Source organism: Arachis ipaensis, chromosome B6 (assembly GCF_059453495.1).
Source record: "Arachis ipaensis isolate K30076 ecotype BB chromosome B6, ASM5945349v1, whole genome shotgun sequence".
In the NCBI taxonomy this organism is placed as follows: Eukaryota; Viridiplantae; Streptophyta; class Magnoliopsida; order Fabales; family Fabaceae; genus Arachis; species Arachis ipaensis.
Window position 1 is genome coordinate 70,607,801 of NC_142441.1, and position 19,864 is coordinate 70,627,664.

The window sequence follows — 19,864 nt, forward strand, 5'->3', positions numbered from 1 at the left end:
ATAAGATGAAGAGATTCAGTGTCAGGGTTGTGAATAACTACCTGTTCAACGTGGTCTGCCATAAGACATTGTTGAGACTTGGTTTCAGATTCTTCATCATCTTCAGAATCGTTTTCCAAGTCCTCCCAAGAAGCCATCAGACCTTTCTTCTTTCCCTTCTTTGGTTTCTCTTCTTTCTTCAACTTAGGGCAATCTGACTTGAAATGCCCAGTTTCTTTGCAGTTGTAACATATCACCTTGCTGAGATCTTTTCTTTGTTTCCTAGAGCTGCTTCCCTTGTTTCTCTCCTTGAACTTCACCATTTTCCTGAATTTTTTGGCAAACAACACAAATTCATTTTCAGAGGAATTATCACTGGATTCATCATCCAGAGGGGTTAGTAACAGATGAAAAAGTGATTCCTTTTTTTTTCAAATCTTTTTTTAAATAAGTATTTTCAAAAGTAAGTAGGTTTCCTCTCAAGTCATCATATGTCATGGAATCTAAACCACTACTCTCAGATATGATTAAAGCTTTTGTTTTCCACTCTTTAGTAAGACATCGTAGAATTCTCCTCATAAGCACAGAATTAGGATATGTAATTCCCATAGCATCCAAGCCAACAATGATGATGTTGAATCTTTCAAACATTTCATCTATTGATTCTCCTTCCTTCATTGAGAACATTTCATATTCTCTGTTCAACATGTCTATCCTTGTCTTCTTTACTATGGTGGTTCCTTCATGAGTGATTTGAAGTTTGTCCCAGATTTTCTTTGCCGTTGTGCATCGTGATACCCGTCGGTACTCCTCAAAGCTGATAGCACAGTTGAGCAAGTTGATAGCCTTGGCATTGAGCTCCACCTTCTTTCTGTCATCTTCGGTCCAACTTGCTTTTGGTTTAAGTGAGATTAATCCTTTAGCACTTGTAGTGGTTGGAAACTGAGGGCCTTCCAAGATAATTTTCCAGAGTCGGTAATCATTGCTTGCATAAAGATCTTCATTCTCTCCTTCTAATAGGTGTAATTTTTCCCATTGAAGAGAGGAGGTCTGTTGCTTGACTGTCCTTCTGTCAAATTGTAGGATACCAGAGTTGAGCCACTGTTTTCTGCCATCTGGATCTTTTCTCCAAGCTGCAAAGCTTGATCTCTTTGAGACCAAGCTCTGATACCAATTGATGGTTGTCAGTGGCTAAGAGAAGGGGGGTTGAATCTTAGCCCCTTTTTCACTTCAAAATACTTGCTGGTCTTTGAAACAACTTCAAGAGACTTTTTGCTTTTTGTCTCCTACCCAGCCACGAGACTTTTCTTTTTATCTCGTCACCCGGCATGAGATATTTTTTGGTTTTATCTCCTGGGAAGCAGAAACAGAAAATGAAGTAGAAGAGAGAGAAAATTACACCAAGATATATCCTGGTTCAGCTGCTAAGTGCAAGGCAGCCTACATCCAGTCTCCATCACAACAATTATGGATTTTCACTATAATCATTCTTGATTACAAACACCAATTCTTCCTAGGAACTACCCTTCCTATCCGGGACAAGTCTAGAATCTAAACCCCAATCCTGAACTTGACTTGATCACTGGCAAGCTTTCTAACTGCTAAGTGCTAACCCAACTTGCAAGGAAATTTCTACAGAATCATGAAACACAACACAGATGTACAAAGGAACTCTAAGGATATATATGGCTTTTTCTTTTAATTTTGCACTCTCTGTCTTTTTTCGCTCTATGACTTTTTTGTACAAATCTCACTATTTGCCTTTTTCCATGAGACTCAAGACTGACAAAATTAAACAGAAAAATACAAAATAAAGAACATTGAAGGAGAAGAACTTCTGTTAGCTTAGGTAGCTATGAGAACTCTATGCCTTGCACTCTCACTCCTTGCTTCAAGCCCTGGCTATTCTCCCTTACTTATAGGATGAAGCCTCCACGGTTGAAACCAAATAAACCAAGCTAATCTTCTTCTTCTTCAAGCAAACCGGTTCGGCCAGAGAGAGAGAAGAGATAACCAAATGTAAAACCCAACATGCAATTACCTCTAGTCCTTCCTTGGTCACCAATCTCCATCAATCCGAGCCCTCCATCTTACCTTGCCCTCCAAGACGGATTCCTAGCCCTTGATGAGTTATGATGATGACAGCTTCATCTGCTCCAACTTCTGCCTCCTCCATCACGTAGCCACTGTAGGTACCTCCTGTGGTGGTTGAGCAAAATCAGAGTCAAGCCATCCCTCTAAGGATCTTTCTCTACTGACCGAAATCTTCTTCATCCATTTTTGGGTATGGAGAAGCTAAGATCTCTTCACCAAATCTTACCATAAGTGATGAGAATCTCAGCCACAGTATACTTTTTGTTTTCTTTTTCTTGCCATCATTGTGATGGTCTTGTTGCTTGCTTCTCCTTCTTTTCGGTGGCTAGGCTTAGCTTCCATGGTTCCTGTGATATGACCGAAAGAAGAAAAAAGAGTAGAGAGAGAGGAAAGAGAAAGAAAAGTAAAGCTATGAGTGTTAGATAAATTAATTAGGTGCAACTCTCCATGCTTTGTGTAGTAGCGTGTAAGCTACATTCAATTGCCATCAAATCACTTGACATTTTCTTTTTCATGTTTCCAAGGTAATTAACTTAAGCAAAGAAAATTTGAAATCCACCACATGATGGAAATGGAACCCGTTGGAAGCATGAAGCAAAAAAAATTTGCTTTCTCTCTCAATTGGTTTCGGACCAAGCAAGCCAAAACATTTTGGGCTAATAATAAGGTTAATAGAATCTGGTCCATTTAAACAATTCAGCCAACCTTCATATCATAATTTGCATAAGGCTAAATTTTGATTTCATACTAGGTTTCGGATCTTTTCTTTTTATTCGGCCCAAGAAACATAACTATAATTTCAGCCATCATGATCTCAACAATATAATATCAACGCTGAGTATATGAGTTGGGCTAGCCAATAATTTTTGGCCCAATATAAACTTGCATTAACATAATTATTAAATTAGCAATTGTAATTATGAAGATTTTAATTAATAATTTTGTAATTAATTGTATTAATAATGTTTGATCATCATCAATTTAAATTAGAGTTTTCCAAACTCATCAGGTAGATATCTTGTACCCTTCAGAATTGCATTGATGCACTCGGATAGGTTAGTTATCATGTGCCCAAACCGACATCCACCATCACAATGTTGCAATCATATTTTCTTATTAAATCTATCGGCCTAGTCAGCCATCTGACGTAATAACGTCCTCAGAGCATCCATGTACCACTCATACCCAGTATTTCTAGGACTGTATGAAGCATTAATGAGATATCACTTGCCCTCAACTGACTTGAACCAAGCCAGGAAGTTCGCAGCCATATGCGCCTGACACAAACGTACGTGGTACTTTAATCGATCTGATTCGACTACTCGATACTCGACACTTCTCCGAATGTTTTAATTCTTCATGCCTTGCAGCAATGCCTCTCTGCTTCTGAATCTGTGACCAACCCAAAACTCCACACCACCGTCGATGTTGTAATCGTCGGCCCCCATATTTGAAAAACGGAGTTTTCTCGTGTATCGCATCCAAATCCAATGTATGGTAGTGGCTGGGTACAGATGATAACTCTAGAATTGGATGCGGAGCAGAAAAAAGGTATCGAACTAATCCACCAACAGGAGTTTCAGGTATGAACTCATCGTTGTCGTCATCGTCAGAGGAACCACTTTTGTGGTGATCAGTAATGTACTCTTCATTAGATTCCTCATCCTCAACGTCCATGTCCTGTACTGGACTAGCACAATGCAATGGTTGTGGTGCGAGCGGAGGGTCATCCGGTACAAAATTCGAGCCGCCGGCACCACCACCACCAACATCACGAACCTCTGCAGAAAGCTCCATCACTTGTTCAACAATAATTCTGCTGTGCACATCAAACATTAGGCACACATGCTCATCGCCATCGAGTCTGAATAGACGAAACCAAAATACACCATTCCCCATCAGTGCTAGCATCCTATACCCAACTCTACCAACCTCTTTTCTCTCACCACTACCGACGTCAGACAACGAATTTGCTCTTCGAGTTCGAAATAGCGCAAGACTTTCACATTCAAATATAATGCCGCTGTCACTATTTCTCATCTGACAGTTGGATACACCATCATAATAAAGAAACTACTGCCACTAAACATTTTTGCTAAGTTTTTTGAAAAAAAAAAACAGAAGAGAAAGAAGAATTGAGAGATTTCTAAGGAATACTAACAGTTTCCTAACCCTTTTATAAGGAGTTGATTTTTTTCTATTTTATTTTATTTACTGTGTAAATATTTTTATCCTATGTATTTCGTTTACACTGTAAACTAGATAAGTTTGACCATATCTTGTTTACAGTGTAAATGAGATATAACTAAACAGTTGTTTCCCACGTATCATGTTTGTAAACATGATATGTTGCCACGTATTCATGCCTTATCTCACTTATAGTATAAACGAGATATGACCAAACTGTAAACGAAATAAGACATTTAATAAAAATCGATAAATATCTTTAAATTAACATATATTCATAATTAAAATATTTATTTTATTTATTAAAAAAAGTCCCGATTGTTGCCAATAAATTAAAGATTTGGTCACTCGTACTGGTGGTGTAAGGAAAGTAATGACCAAGGATAATCAAGAGAACTAAGACTGCGTTTGTTTTTGAGAACAGGGCAGAATAAGATATTGAGAATAAGATATAAAGAATAGAGACATAAAATTTTGTGTTCTTGTATTTTGTTTGGTGATAAATTAGAATAAATTATGAAAATCTAATTTATTTTTTTATTTGTTTTTCATTCAAAAAAATTGAGATAAAAAATATAATAATAAAAAATATAATTATAAAAAATCAACAAAAATAATAAAAAAATAAAAAATAAGTTGCATTCTTTATTAATGTTCTCATATCTTTTCTATTAAAATAAATACAAAATATACTGATTTAATATTTCTAGACATATTATTTCTATCTATATTTTTTTTTATCAAACACAATTTTATATCTCTATATTTTTATTTCAATGTCCTATCTCTAATAAAAAACACAACCTAAAACTTGGTCATCATAGTTATTACTATGTCATCAGTTAGCAGCAAAAGTTAGAACGTAGGGCAAAGTCTTTGAAGTACGGAGTATGGAGTATGGAGGCCATAGAGTTACCATCCTCTTGCGTGCCAACATGTCAAGTAATCAAATTCTCTTCAAATCTATGCCTTCAGCTCTCAAAACGACACCTCCGAAGCCAAAATGATGACACGTGGGATAATTTTAAAAGAAAATGAAATATATAATTAAGAGAAAATAAAATGATTCTTAACATATATTAATTGAAAACAAAATTGAAAAGTTTCATTTTCATTACAAAGAACAAAGTAGAGGCCATCAGGCCATGGCCATTAAATAAGCAATCGGTGGTGTGGGCAATGTTGTCAAAAGCACAAAAGGTAAGGAGCAAAAACGGAAACACAAAAAAGTTGCATGCAAGAACTCGGATTTTAAGGGCAGTATATGAAGACGCTTGGCCTCAAGATTCCAACAATTTATTACCAAGATTTCTCCTACTTCATTCTCCTCTTTTTTCTTCTTCAATATCACCAAAGCTACACCTTCTTCAATCTCTGTCTTCTCTCTCAACTTTCTTTCTTTTTCTTCTCTGTTCTGTTGCTACAAAGGATAGTGATGGAACTGTTATTACTTTTCCGTATGTGTAGTTAGAGAAAGAAAAGAAAGAAGATATTGAATGTGAAAATCCAATGGCTAACAACTGGAGATGCAGTAGTTGTAATTGTTTTTTGTGGAGGGGCTCATCATCATCAGAGTCTTATTCTTCTTCTTCATCAACGAAGCTATTGTTGTTCATGTTACCTCTTCTAGTCGTTGCTGGGCTTATTTCAGTGTTAGGTCCCAACAACCCCTCCAATTTAGTTGATATTGCTAAAAAGCCCCTCTCAGATGCCTCTGTTACTGTCACCACGGTGGAGTCACCGCCGCTAACTAAAGTAGTGAAGAAGAAGCAACGCGGGGAAGGGCTGGTGGTGGTGGCCGTCAATAATGCTCACGGCGGAAAACAGGAGGAGGCCAAAGCAATCTCCGAAACACTCTTCAATCACTCCTCTACTCCCTCACTTCCCATTCAGGCCATAGAAACGTTTATTCAATCTGTAAGAGATTCTTTTCTTTCAGTTAGTCTAATCCTAAAACTCATTAGTACTACTCTTAAATTCTATTCTTTTCTTTTCCTTTTTTATTTTGGTCAAGACAATTTCACATGGATAATAATAATAATAATATTATTATTATTATTATTATTATTATTATTATTATTATTATTATTATTATTATGTTTCAAAGATTAGAATGTTCATAGTATATATTCTTATATTCAAGAAAGAAAGAGTGTAATTATTATGCTGATATATTTAAGGAGGAAAGAATGTAATTAAAGCCGGAGATCCATGTTTCTTCTAATTGTGCATACTACACCGAGAATTCGAATGAATTGATTTTCTTTACTCTATTGGTATAACATCCGGATGAAAACGGGAAAGAATATTTTGTTACCCATAACATCACCTGCCTCATTCTATGTTTTGTGAGGGAAAAAAAAGTTAGACTCATATTAGGATAATTTTTATAATGAAATTATAAATGATTATAATAAATATTTGATATGTTTCTGTAATGATGACGAGAAATTTAAGGTCAACAAGCCCTGTTATTATCCTCGATATGAAGTACATATATTCTTTTGTTTAATTTGCTTATTGGTGAGTGGAAGCATTGCAATTAACGCAATGTGCTGTATCAACGTGGATATATTTTGTAAAACGTTGCCTCAGTGTGGCAATCCTAGGAAATAATTACAGATTTCGGACAATCCTTTTATCATATTGCAATTTTATTTTTATTTTTATTTTTTTTAATCCCAAGTCGAAAACTTAACGTGCTTGGAATATTGTAGTTTATTTAGACATAATGGATTTAAAAATTAGTTATTTTAACGCAAGTAAAACTACACTTTCAGGTAGAGTTTGGAAGTAGGAACTGGGATTGTACGAGTGAAACTCAGGATTGTGTTTGGTACTTAGAAATTAGAATCAAAATTTCAGTTCGAATACAAAATTATAGTGTTTTGGACAGAGACTAAAATTTTAATATAATTTATTTTTAAAATAATATCCTCATTTAACTTTTTAAATTTTAAATTTAGTCTTTTTTTTCTCTCCAGAGTCTCAATCTCTGCCTTAGTTTGCCTGAAACTTAATTTAGTTTTTGTCTTCCAATAGTGTGTACTTCTATTGTTGGCAAATTGAATTTTTAGAAACTACTTGGTAGGTAGATTCAAACAAAGAAAGTTGTACTAATTAAAAATCTTGTCATGTGTTAAATTAATTAAAGCTGATGTTGAACCATTGTGTTTTTTTTCCTCCCTCAAAAACAGAACACCACCGGGGGAATTCTCAATGCCTCCTCCAAAACCTGGCCCATCGTGGGTTCCATGAATGAATCTTATTACAACCCTATTGAAACACCGAGGCCGCAAAGAAAATTCAGCATTTTAGATAGAACTGAAGCTGGTCTACTACAAGCTCGAGTTGCAATTAGAGAAGCAAAAAACAGGAGTCAATTACAAGATATAGACTATGTTCCAATTGGACCAATGTATCATAATGCTAAAGCATTTCACAGGTAAGTAATGCCATTTCTAGTATAACAAAAATGTACCCATTTGATTTGATAGTGCCAAAATCTTAATCAATTGATACTAATTGTACAAATTGCTATGACAGGAGTTACTTAGAGATGGAGAAACAGTTCAGGGTATATGTGTACGAAGAAGGGGAACATCCTGTGTTCCATAACGGCCCTTGCAAGAACATATACTCCATAGAGGGGAATTTCATCCATGGCATTGAGATGAACGACCGATTCCGAACAAGAGATCCTGAGAAAGCACATGTATACTTCCTTCCTTTTAGCGTAGCAATGATGGTGCAATTCGTCTATGTACGTGACTCTCGTGATTTCGGACCCATACGGAAAACCGTCACTGACTATGTCAATCTCGTAGCCGGAAGATATCCATATTGGAACCGAAGCTTAGGTGCTGATCATTTCATGCTCTGTTGTCATGATTGGGTAAAGAGTTTTACACGTATATTCAATTATGTGTGTCTGGTTTACTGAATGGAACTAGTAATAGAAATGTAACAATGTTGCACAATTTTTTTGTAATGTTTTCAGGGGCCGGAGGCATCATTTTCGGTACCAAACTTGGGGAAGAATTCAATTCGAGTGCTGTGCAATGCTAACACATCGGAGGGATTCAAACCTACAAAGGACGTGTCTCTTCCCGAAATAAATCTCCTAACCGGAACATTAGACGGTTTCCTTGGTGGGCCATCTGCATCAAAGCGTCCAGTTCTAGCTTTCTTTGCTGGTGGGCTTCACGGGCCCGTTAGGCCCGTTCTTCTGGAGCACTGGGAGAACAAAGGCGAGGACATTCAGGTCCACAAGTACCTACCAAAGGATGTGTCCTACTACACAATGCTGAGGAAAAGCAAGTTCTGTCTTTGTCCAAGTGGGTACGAGGTTGCAAGCCCAAGGGTAGTTGAGGCAATTTACACTGGTTGTGTACCAGTGCTGATTTCGGACCATTATGTCCCTCCGTTCAGTGATGTGTTGAATTGGAAAGCGTTCTCCGTTGAGGTTTCGGTTAAGGATATTCCTAGATTGAAGGAGATTTTGTTGAGCATTTCTCCTAGGCAGTATATAAGGATGCAGAGAAGAGTGGGACAAATTAGGAGACATTTTGAGGTACATTCTCCACCAAAGAGGTTTGATGTATTCCATATGATCCTTCATTCCGTGTGGCTCAGACGGTTAAACTTTAGAATTCATGATGATCTATAACTTGGTAGCTTTTTGTTGTTGTTATGCCACTGGTGACAAATATTAATTAGTTTCGGCGGTATAAGGTGGTACATGTGATTCTTTCTTTGTCCTGTGTAAAATTATTCACAGAGATAAAGTGAAAAAGGAAGCATAGGATTCCAATTTGCCAGTATGCCTGGATTCCAGTTCATTTTAATAATTTCCACCGTTCCTTTTTGGTATTTTTATGTATGTAATCTGTAAATTTTGTCATAAAGAAAAATCTATGTGGCATGCTTAGCCCTCAGTATAATTTTTATCACATAATTATACTTGATATAGTGGCTGTTGGCCATTCTTAATTTCTTAGTATAAGTTTTATCACGTATCTCTTCTTTTTAAGAATTCGATATTTCCTTGTGGAATTAATAAGATAGAGCAAAAATTATTTTTAAAGACAGCTAACAGGGTTTATTTAATTAAAAAAGATCATTTATGTTATGGATTTATTTATTTTGTATTTTTAAGACATATTAAGATTATAAAATTAAAAATTTTATTAAAAATATAAAAAAAATTTAAATAGGAGTATTTAAATTTTTTTATTATCATGTACATAAATAGGTTAGCTAAATTCTTATTTTATAATTGTTAAAAAGAATTTTAACATGATAATACTAAACATTATTTTCTTTCTTCCCTTAATGAAGTAATAAGCCCATAACTCTTTTCTCTGAGTACACTTAAAACCTCTACAAAACAACTGGAAAGTTTTATTTGCCGCATGGAGAAAATCTCTCGGCCTGAGGTATGACACGTGATTGGACACGTGGACCATATACTCCCATTCAGCCATTCTGTCTTGCCGTCTTGGATGTGCTTCAGCTTCTCTTCCCTTCAAATCTCATTCAAAAAGAACATTCTCAGTTAGCAACTTGCATATCTGGATCAAGAATCAAGATAGATAGATGTCACCACTCAAGAGCGTCTCACGCTTACGTGTCACATTGTGATGTTTCCTACACACGTGTCACTCCATTTTAAGCTGTAGTTTCTCCCATTGTTACTCACCCCTTATAGCATCCTTCTGCTTAAATCAATCCTTCCTATCCCTGTTTACATCACACAACCACTTTGCTTCTCTGGATCACATACTAACATCTATCTATCCATCTTCACCGAAACGAAAAATCACTTCTGAATTCTGTTATCTCTACTTCAATTTTCTTCTCTTTAATGGCGTCGAGGCAACAATTCAAGGAAGATAGAGCTGAGGCAGCTGCAAAGCTTGCAGCCAAGGACATAGGCGATGTAAACAGAGAAAGAGAGCGTGACGAAGGTTACACGCTCAACTCCGAAAAGGCACGTGCTGAAGCCGCTGCAAAGCTTGCTGCCAAGGATCTTGAAGATGTGAACAGAGCAAGAGACACAGCTACTCTAGGTGTTTCGTACCACCAGCTACAGCAGCAGCAGCAGCAGCAAAACCCTGGTGTTGTAGGGTCCATGTTAAGGGCAGTGCACGACACTATCGAGCACGCAAAGGAAGCTGTGGTAGGGAAGACTCAGGAGACCGGAGAGGCGGTTAGCGACACTGCAAAATGTGTTTCTGAGAAGACAATGGAGACGAAGGACAAAGCAGGTACCAAAGTTGGAGAGTACGCTGGCTATGCTGCTGATAAAGCGAGAGAAACAAAAGATGTAACGATGAACAAGACTGGTGAGTATACAGATTATGCGTCTCAGAAAGCGAAAGATACTAAGGACTATACTGCTGATAAGACTATAGATGCCAAGAACAAGACAATGGAGAAATCTGGCGCGTATAAGGATTATGCTGCGGATAAGGCAAAGGAAGCGAAAGACGCTACAATGCAGAAGGCTGGGGAGTATAAGGATTATGCTGCTGACAAGGCGAAGGAAGCGAAGGATGCTACAAAGCAAAAAGCTGGAGAGTACAAGGATTATGCTGCTGACAAGGCGACGGATGCAAAAGATTATGGTGCTGAGAAGGCAAAGGAAGCGAAAGACGCTACAGTGCAGAAGGCTGGAGAGTACTCAGAGTATACTGCGGAGAAGGCAAAAGAGGGGAAGGACACGACAATTGGGAAGCTTGGGGAGCTGAAAGACTCAGCTGCCGATGCTGCTAAGAGAGCTATGGATTTCTTCACCGGCAAGAAAGAGGAAACCAAGCAGAAGGCCGCAGAGACAACGGAAGCAGCCATGCAGAAGACTAATGAGGCAAAGGTGGTGTGGTATTGGTAGTCTCGTATTCATGTAATGATCATTTGATTTATTTATTTCGTGATTTGATATGTTATTCTTTTATATGTTTGTGTGTGGGGATACAGGAGAAGCCGAGTGGAATAGAGGAAGAAGCAAGGAGAAAAATGGAAGGGATGAGGATGGAGGGAGGAGGAGGCACGGGCGGAGAGAGTAAGGTGTGGATCCGAGTGGAGGAGAGTCGACCTGGGGCGGCAGCAGATGCTTTAAAGGCAGCAGATGAGGCCTTGAATGATGCGGGGCGCCGTGAGAAAATGTGATAATTAGTATAACTGCAATATGTATGTGCTTAGTTTACTACACTACTTTAGGGGGATGCATGTATGACTCATTTCAATAATATTTTGTTGCTTTTCTTGGCTGGCTGTTTATAGGGGTTTAAAAGTAGATATATTTAACTATCTAAACTTATCAATTTAATCGTCTCATAATAATATATAAAATAAATAAAAAAAATATCAAATAAAAAATATAAATAGGTGATACTAGCATTAATATTTATTAATATAATAATTTTAATATAATAAAAATAATTTATAATTTATATATATTTATTAATATACGTAGTAATGTATATGTAAAAGTAAAAGATATGTAAAAGATGTAAAAGAGAGAGAAAGAGAGAGAATACTGTTAAGAGAGAGAATAGTGTTTTATAGAGAGGGAAGCAAAAATAGAGGGAAGCAAGCAGAAGCATGGCGTGCCACTTTCTCACACGCTACCTACACGCGAAGCACTCCTAGGGCCATACAACTCGCAGGCGTGCCATGTTTCCCTCACGCCAGCTTCCTTAGTACAATGGCATGCCACATCTAACCTTGGCGTGTACAGGCCGAGCCAACTCCCAGGGGACACCAAAGGAAGCCCCATCAAGGCGTGCCACGCCACTACACGCCCTCCTCTTTGTCACCAAGCAACCTTCGAAGGCGTGTAGCCTACCTCACATGCCCTCCACATGCCAACCTCTCCATCCACATGCCAACCTCTCCATGCATTGGCGTGCCATCCCCAACCATAGTGTGCACACGCCGGGCCAATGTCCAGGAGAGTCCTCAAGAAGCCCCATCATTGGCGTGCCATACCCAACCATAGTGTGCACACGCCGGGCCAATGCCCAGGAGAGTCTTCAAGAAGCCCCATCGAAGGTGTATAGCCTCCCTTCCATGTCCTCACACGCCAACCTAGCACCAAGGAGTCTCCTTCGAAGGAGTGCCATGCCCACTACACGTCCTTTACGCGCCAAGTAAAGGAACACTCCCAGGGGACACCAAGGAACTTGGCGTGCCACACCCTCTCCACGCCCATGTTACTTTATTCTAGGCTAACTTCTAGTGATCTAGAAAGAGCCTTGGTATGCCACTACACAAGAATAAACAGAAGATCATCTTTTAATTAAGATTAATTAGGAAAAGATTTGATGAGATTTGATTTTATTTATTTTTTAATCTGAAAATTAGGTTTAGGTTAGAATTTAAATAAGTCCAAAAACTATTCCACGAACATCTCACTTAGCTTATTTGCATTCTTTTGAATCCTTATTTTGGTTCTGCACTATGAGTCACTAATCTTCTCTGTTAAGATTAGTCGTTTTGTTGATTCTGATGGACTAATGTTATTGTTTTTCTACTTTTGATTAATGTATTGATGTTTTTCTCAAGAAGCAAGTTTTTGTTCTTCATCACAAAGGTTTAAAAGTATTGGAAAATAATTCTAATCTGATTGAATTCTGTTATCACCTTGAAGAGTTAGTTACTGGAATTGAGTTTGAAATTTCTTCTCATAATTCTTTAAATTTCTAAAACTAGTTTTGATAAGTGACATAAAATCAACTAGAGTTAATCCTTAAAGAATTGTGTGGCTTGAATCATAAATTGTTCTTAATCTCTTATCATAATTAATTGATCAAGGAATTGACAGTTGTTAGCTTAAGAGAAATTAAATTACCAAGGAATTGGGATTTGATTAATTATGGTTTGCCATGGATACATCTTTGCATGATCAAAGTAGATAATAAAAAATATTTTTCTTGAAGTCTAAAAATCTTCAAAACCTTACCATTTTTAATCATATTAATTAAAAAAAATAGAAATGGAAGAATTGGAAGGCATGACAATAGAAGCAAACAATCCTAGAAAGACTTTGGATGACTACACTACACCCACTTCCAGAGGCTGTGGAAGTAGCATAGTGAGGCCTAGTATGAAAGCAAACAACTTTGAACTGAAGCCTGCACTTATTCAATTGGTGCAATAAAATCAATCTGGGGGTAGTCCTCAAGAAGATCTAAACCTTCACATAGCTAGCTTCCTATTGATATGTGACACTGTTAAGAGCAATAGAGTTTCTCCCGACGCCTACAAGCTAAGGCTATTCCCATTCTCTATAAGAGACAGAGTCAAGCAGTGGCTCCAAAATCAACCACTGAAAAGTATTTCAACGTGGGAGAATTCGGTTAACAAGTTCTTAACCAAATTTTTTTCACCACAGAAGTTGACAAAGTTTAGACATGAGTTTCAAACTTTCACTCAAAAGGATGGAGAGTCCTTTTATGAAGTCTGCAAAAGATATAAAGAGATGTTGAGAAAGTGCTCTTATGACATATTTTCTGACTAGATGCAGCTCCAAACCTTCTATGATGGAGTCACTCATGCCTCGAGGACACTATTAGACTCATCAGCAGGGGAATCACTGCATAGGAAGACAACTGAAGAAGCATTGGAGCTAATTGAAATAGTGGCCAACGACTAGTACATGTACTCCTTCGAAAGAACAATGAAGAAATGAGTGATAGAGTTAGATACACTGGATACTTTTCTTGCACAGGACAAGGCCATGGCCCAGCAAATCAATGCACTCACTAAACAAGTGGGCCACATTAAAGTTTTAGCAGTGAGAACACAAGGCATTACATGTGACATATGTGGAGGAACCCATCAAAGTGAAGGGTGTCCAGTACTTAAAGATGATCAACCCCCTATTGAACAAGTAAACTACATGGAAAACCTTCCACGATCACCATATAATGATCCATTCTCTAAAATATATAACCCTGGATGGAGAAATCACTCTAACTTTGGATGGGAAAACCAAGGAGCAAGGCAAAACAATTTCAACACCTTTTACTAACAAATACCTCCTGTACAATCCCAAAATCCTCAAAAGCCTTTCCTTCATGAAATTGCCATGGAAAAACTCTCTCAAACCACATCCATATGTGGGTAATAACCCTTAAGCTTCATGCAAGAAAATAGAGCCAATTTAAAGAACCAAGAGTCCTCAATCAGAAACTTAGAAGTCCAAGTAGGCCAACTTGCCAAACAACTAGCTAAGAAACCCCCAAATGCCTTCTCCAGTGACACCATTCCAAATCCAAGAGAGAAGTGCGAAACCATAAATCTGAGAAGTGGCAAAGTGGTAGGTAAAGAAATCACAAGTAAGGAGGAGAATTTACAAACTTGCAAGATAGTAGATAATCATAAGAGGAGACATGGAAATTCAGCAATCGAACCCCTCACCGGATGTTGTACACACTCTAGTTGCTCAAGTGTTTAGGGTTGATTCACTCAATTTTCCTCCAATCATACTTCTTAAGGTTTGTTCTTCATCTAACAATCAACAAATATTTAATGTATGTATGCAAGTATCATGAGGACTTTTCAAGGTTGTAATGGGGTCAAGGGTAAAGGTAAGTGTCACGACCCAATTCCTAGTACGTCATGATCGTACTGAAAATCGAGTGTCACCAACTTACCTTCCTAATTATTATCTATTATTTAATAAATATGATCCTGATTGTAGTTAACACGTTGTCGATTTTTCAAAAATATTTTCTTTTAACAAAACGTTAAGTCAACACACATTGACAACAGATATAATAACAGTCACAATATATTATAGAAATATTCGTAAGCATCTCACAAATACATATATATACATATGACATCTCAGGTCCTGGCCTATTAAAAAAAAGCCCTTAAATTGGAACCTAGGCTAGCCTAATTCCGTCTATAAGCCTAGGCCCTGCTGAGATCACAAAAGTGAGGAAAATTCTTTTGGTCCTTTTATCTGGTAGTCGTGAAGTATGTACATGCGGGTAGATTGAGATCCCCGTAATCGGAAACTTCTTGCAGATCATGGAAAGGTACCTTTGTCCCCATCTATAGGGTGGAAATAATGGGCAAAAACTAGGGAGTTCTTAGTAGAGTCGGGGGTAGTTAGTTAAATCGGGATTATCACAGTTCAATTTAATTCTCCGCCAATTATACAAGATTCACAGAGAAGTAACCAGTCATAATAATTCAGTATACAATTAAAGAAAGCACAAACACAAGAAGACAACACAATCAATTTCATATCATCAAGTAAAATACAAATACGCAGCAAGGATGATGCATGTCTATTCCTATCGCGGGCCATGAGCTCAAGTGTCAGTTGCCTACCCGCTTCTGACATTATTCGGGCACAAGTCCCAGATATGGCTTTCCAGATGCATACAATGTGCTTATAAGTTTTACGACTAGGCCACATACAATGTGACTTTTAAATGTATTCCAATATGCTTACATCTGGAAAACCATTCTCAGTGTGTGGGCGTCCCTACTATACATTTGGCACAAAGATCCAAGCAAGGTCGCATTTGCTCGCCTGTGGCAGACAGTCTTTTAAAGCTTTTACTTTACCTTTGTCCTCTACTCTCCTGTGGCAGAGATCCTTTTAGTTAATACATTCTTTTCTTTTTTGTGCTCTGCTCTCTTGTGACAGAGATTTGTTAGATTCTTTTAATCTTTGTTCTCTCATCTCCTGTGGCAGAGATTCCTTTAATTAATACATTCCTTTTCCTTATTTTCTTTACTCGCCTGTGGCAGAGGTTCTTTAAAGTCTTTTATTCTTTGCTCTCTACTCTATTGTGCTTGAGATTTTCTTGATCTTTTTCTTTTCTTTTCTTTTCTTTTCTTCTTTTCTTTCTTATCATTCCACTATATAAATTATCTTTTAAATAAAATACTAATATATTATATTGACACAAGTAATGTTAGTATTAATAATAAAAGAGTATTAACATTATTATTTTTATATCGAAACCTGGTTATTAACGTTCTATTCTTTAAGTTTTTAGGAATTATACTCTAACTTCAATCTTTTAAACATTTTACCTTTTAGCCCAATATTTTATAAAATTACTAATTTTAATTTCATATTTAGTAAAATTACTAATTTAATTTTATATTTCTAGAAATAATCCTGATTTTTTATATAATATCCAGATTACTCCGAAACTTTTACTTTTTACTCAAAATACCCCCAAAACTTATATAATTACTATCTTTTAACCATGATCTTTTATCAAACTATATTTTCATATTCAAGAATAATATTTATGTTGGTGACAAACACTCTTTCAAAACCAAAATCTTTTCTTGTGATCTTTCAAAATATATACTTGATTTTAAATCCATTTTTGAGCTTTTCGGTTACCGATTTTTTACAGCTTTTAATTTAATTCCTTGGCCATTAAACCTCACCTATTTTATTCAAAAACTAACACAATGACAGCCCCAAATCAGCCTCATTATCACGGTTTGGGCAGCACAAACATGATCGAATCACAAGCGTAATCACATATAACAATATATCAACAAAATTCAATATAAAGTCAACCAAACTCCATCAATAATTAATCACAACAGCCATTCACTTATCCAACACAAATTTAATCAGTGAGAATTTACCAAAACCCTACCTCCGTATGAAATCAAAATACTCGAAGCCTCATAGAAACTTTATGACTGAGCTACCAAAAAAGAAAACGTCAGAAATCGATTCCTTCGCCAAGAACACCAAAGGGCCGAACTTGAAGGGGAAGGGGAGCTATGTTACGATCAACTTTCACCGAATAAAATTGACACCAACTCGTAGAAGAGGAAGATATGAACATTTTAATTGAGTTAGATTTTTTTTATTGGAGTTACGAATCACAAGAAATCGAAGCCGGAAGATCAAAGGGAGTCACGATTTCTCTCCCTCACTCGGTCACTTCTCTTCCCTTATTTCCTTGATTTTGGTTCAGTGATTCATTAGGAAAAATGAAAGATGATGATGGTGATTTATAAACCACTATTTTATGGTTTATCTTGTGCTAATTTGAGTGGTTTTTATCAAGTCCTTGCACACTTATCCATATGATTTGCATGATTTAACAATTCCTTTCTAATTTTGTTCTATGGTTGAAAACTTGCTTCCTAAGCCCTTAAATATTGTGTATTTTAATTTCCCTTTATACCATTCAATACCGTGATCTGTTTGTTAAGTATTTTCAAGCTCTATAGGGAAGGAATGGCTTAAAGGATGGAGAGGAAGCTTGCAAAAATGGAAGGAGCACAAGAAATAGAGGAGATAACCAGCGAGAAGCGACGCGCACGCATGGTTCACGTGTGCGCGTGAATCAGAGTTCGCACAGCGACGCGTGCGCATACTTGACGCATACCCGTGACATGCGCCACGTGCAGAAAACACAGAAAACACTGGGGGCAATTTTGGGCTGAGTTTTGACCGAATTTTCGGCCCAGAAACACATACTAGAGCCAGGGGACAAGCAGAGACTCAACACACATTCTCATTCGCATAATTTTAGTTTTAGTTTTGAATCTTAGAGAGAGAACACTACTTCCTCTAAGTTTTCTTTACATTCATAGTTTTTTTTAAAGTTGATGCTTTTGATTTGGATATTGAGAAGAGTTACAACCTCCGTCGAAGTTTTCATTATTCTAGTTTGTTTCCTTATTCCTTTACTCTTTTATTTCCCAACAACCCTGTTCAGATACGTATGTTTATGATTTTGAGATTTATTAATGCAAAGAACTACTTTTATCTTTAATTAATTTTCAGTTATTATTTTAATTTATCATGTCCTATTCTTATTCCCTTTATATGTCTGTGAAAGTTGTATTCATGTCAATAGAGTAGACTCCCAACTTGACTTGGGAGTTGATTAAGAGGAGACCCTTGAGTTGGAATACTCAAGTGTCAATTTTAATTGGAAGTTGTTGGCTAATAACTTCTAGAAATAAGGTTTTTTCGGACGAAAATTTCAAACGAATTTTAATCCGTCTGAATGACTTTTTCCTTTCGGACAAATTTGAGACAAATGTTGAACAATTTTTAGTGGAGACATTGAAATAATATATTCTATCCTAAATTTGTCTAAATTTTGTCCCAAATTTTGGCGCCAAATTTTTTTTAGATGGCGCCAAAATTTTCATACAGATTAACAACAAATTTTGGACAAAAACTATAATTCGTCCGTATTCCATCTGAATATGCGCAATAACTTCAGACGGATTTGGGACGCATTTTGAAAAATATTAATTCTATCCCAAATTTGTCTATAATTAGTCTTAAATGCTTTTACTATAACTACCCTTCGAAGTAGACAAAATTTTTTCACACAAATTTGGGACGAAAATAGAATCATTTGTAAATTTCGTTTGAAAGTTCATCAATTTTCAAACAGATTTCAAATATTTATTGAAAACTTTTAAAATTTAGTATAAAAATATTATTTATATTTTAAATTAGTCTATGATTTGTCCCAAATATTTTTACTATTCTAAAATAAAGTTTCTTTTTACTAAAATAACCTTAATTATATATAACTTATAAAAAGGTACAATTTTTGTTTGTACCTTTCAATTCCAAAATCTCTTGATCAAAATATGAAATAATCATCATACCAATTAACATCTTATTTATTATTATACATATTTTTAAAAATTGGATTAATAGATACGTTAGCTCTTATTTATGTAGGCTTTTTTTATATAAATAAATAAATAAAATATATTAATTCCCATAATGCGCAGGTTCATTGTTTGCAAAGCACCCGTGAAATGAATTTAGTCGTCATCTCAGGAGGGGGCGCACGCCAATTGGAACTTCTGGTGGGAAAGCCATTTTGTGCCTGACGCCAACGAAATGGGTATTTCTGGTGGGGCTACCATGAAATTTAGTTGGTTTATTTTTTAAATATATTTTTTAATATTCTAAAAAATAAAATTATATTTTCATTAAATGTATGCTTTTGATTATTTAATTGTTTATTAAGTTAATAATTTATTTTTATATAATATCAAATATGAAATAAATTACAATCTTAAAATAATTAATTGAATCATTATAGATCAACCATTAAAATAAAAGACTAGTAAATTAATCTATTATTCATCATAACTCTTTTAATTCAGGTAGTACGTAGTCAGTACTGAATAAAAAAAAAATTTAACAAATGTACTTATTTATTCCAAAATTTTAGAACTATAAATTTTAGAACTAAATTGACTATATTTTTATTAGTTTTTTTTCCTATCATTGTATATTATATTTGACTTTTTTTTTAGTTAAACTTGGGAGACTCTATCTTCTTATTTTTTTATATACTCTATCTTCTTATTTTTTTTATTCTTTTATTTTTATTATATTTAATATTAAATTTCTTATACAAATTGTTATATACCATCTTATATTTAATTTTGATTTTTTTAGTTACATCATATTATTTTTTAATTTATTCTTTTAATTATTTACGTTATAATCATTCAAAATTTAATTTTTTAACAAATTTAAGATAAAGTGTATCTAAAAGAGTTACATATATAAAAATCTTAAAAATAAATTAGAGGAGTGCTAGGGGTCCAGCAA

General features: G+C 35.8%; 2 protein-coding genes across 2 annotated transcripts; both read left to right on the plus strand.

Moving 5' to 3' along the window:
- Nucleotides 1–5,444: 5,444 nt before the first annotated feature.
- Nucleotides 5,445–9,195, plus strand: LOC107648778 (putative glycosyltransferase At5g03795). The gene is made up of 4 exons (XM_016352597.3): nt 5,445–6,177; nt 7,458–7,705; nt 7,807–8,155; nt 8,261–9,195. The coding sequence occupies exons 1-4, from the start codon at nt 5,770–5,772 to the stop codon at nt 8,927–8,929; spliced, it is 1,674 nt and encodes a 557-aa protein (XP_016208083.2). The 5' UTR covers nt 5,445–5,769; the 3' UTR covers nt 8,930–9,195.
- A 634-nt stretch (nt 9,196–9,829) lies between these two features.
- LOC107648779 (uncharacterized) lies at nt 9,830–11,526 on the plus strand. The gene is made up of 2 exons (XM_016352598.3): nt 9,830–11,134; nt 11,239–11,526. Exons 1-2 carry the CDS (start codon nt 10,127–10,129, stop codon nt 11,428–11,430), a joined length of 1,200 nt encoding a protein of 399 aa, XP_016208084.1. The 5' UTR covers nt 9,830–10,126; the 3' UTR covers nt 11,431–11,526.
- The last annotated feature ends 8,338 nt before the right edge of the window (nt 11,527–19,864 follow it).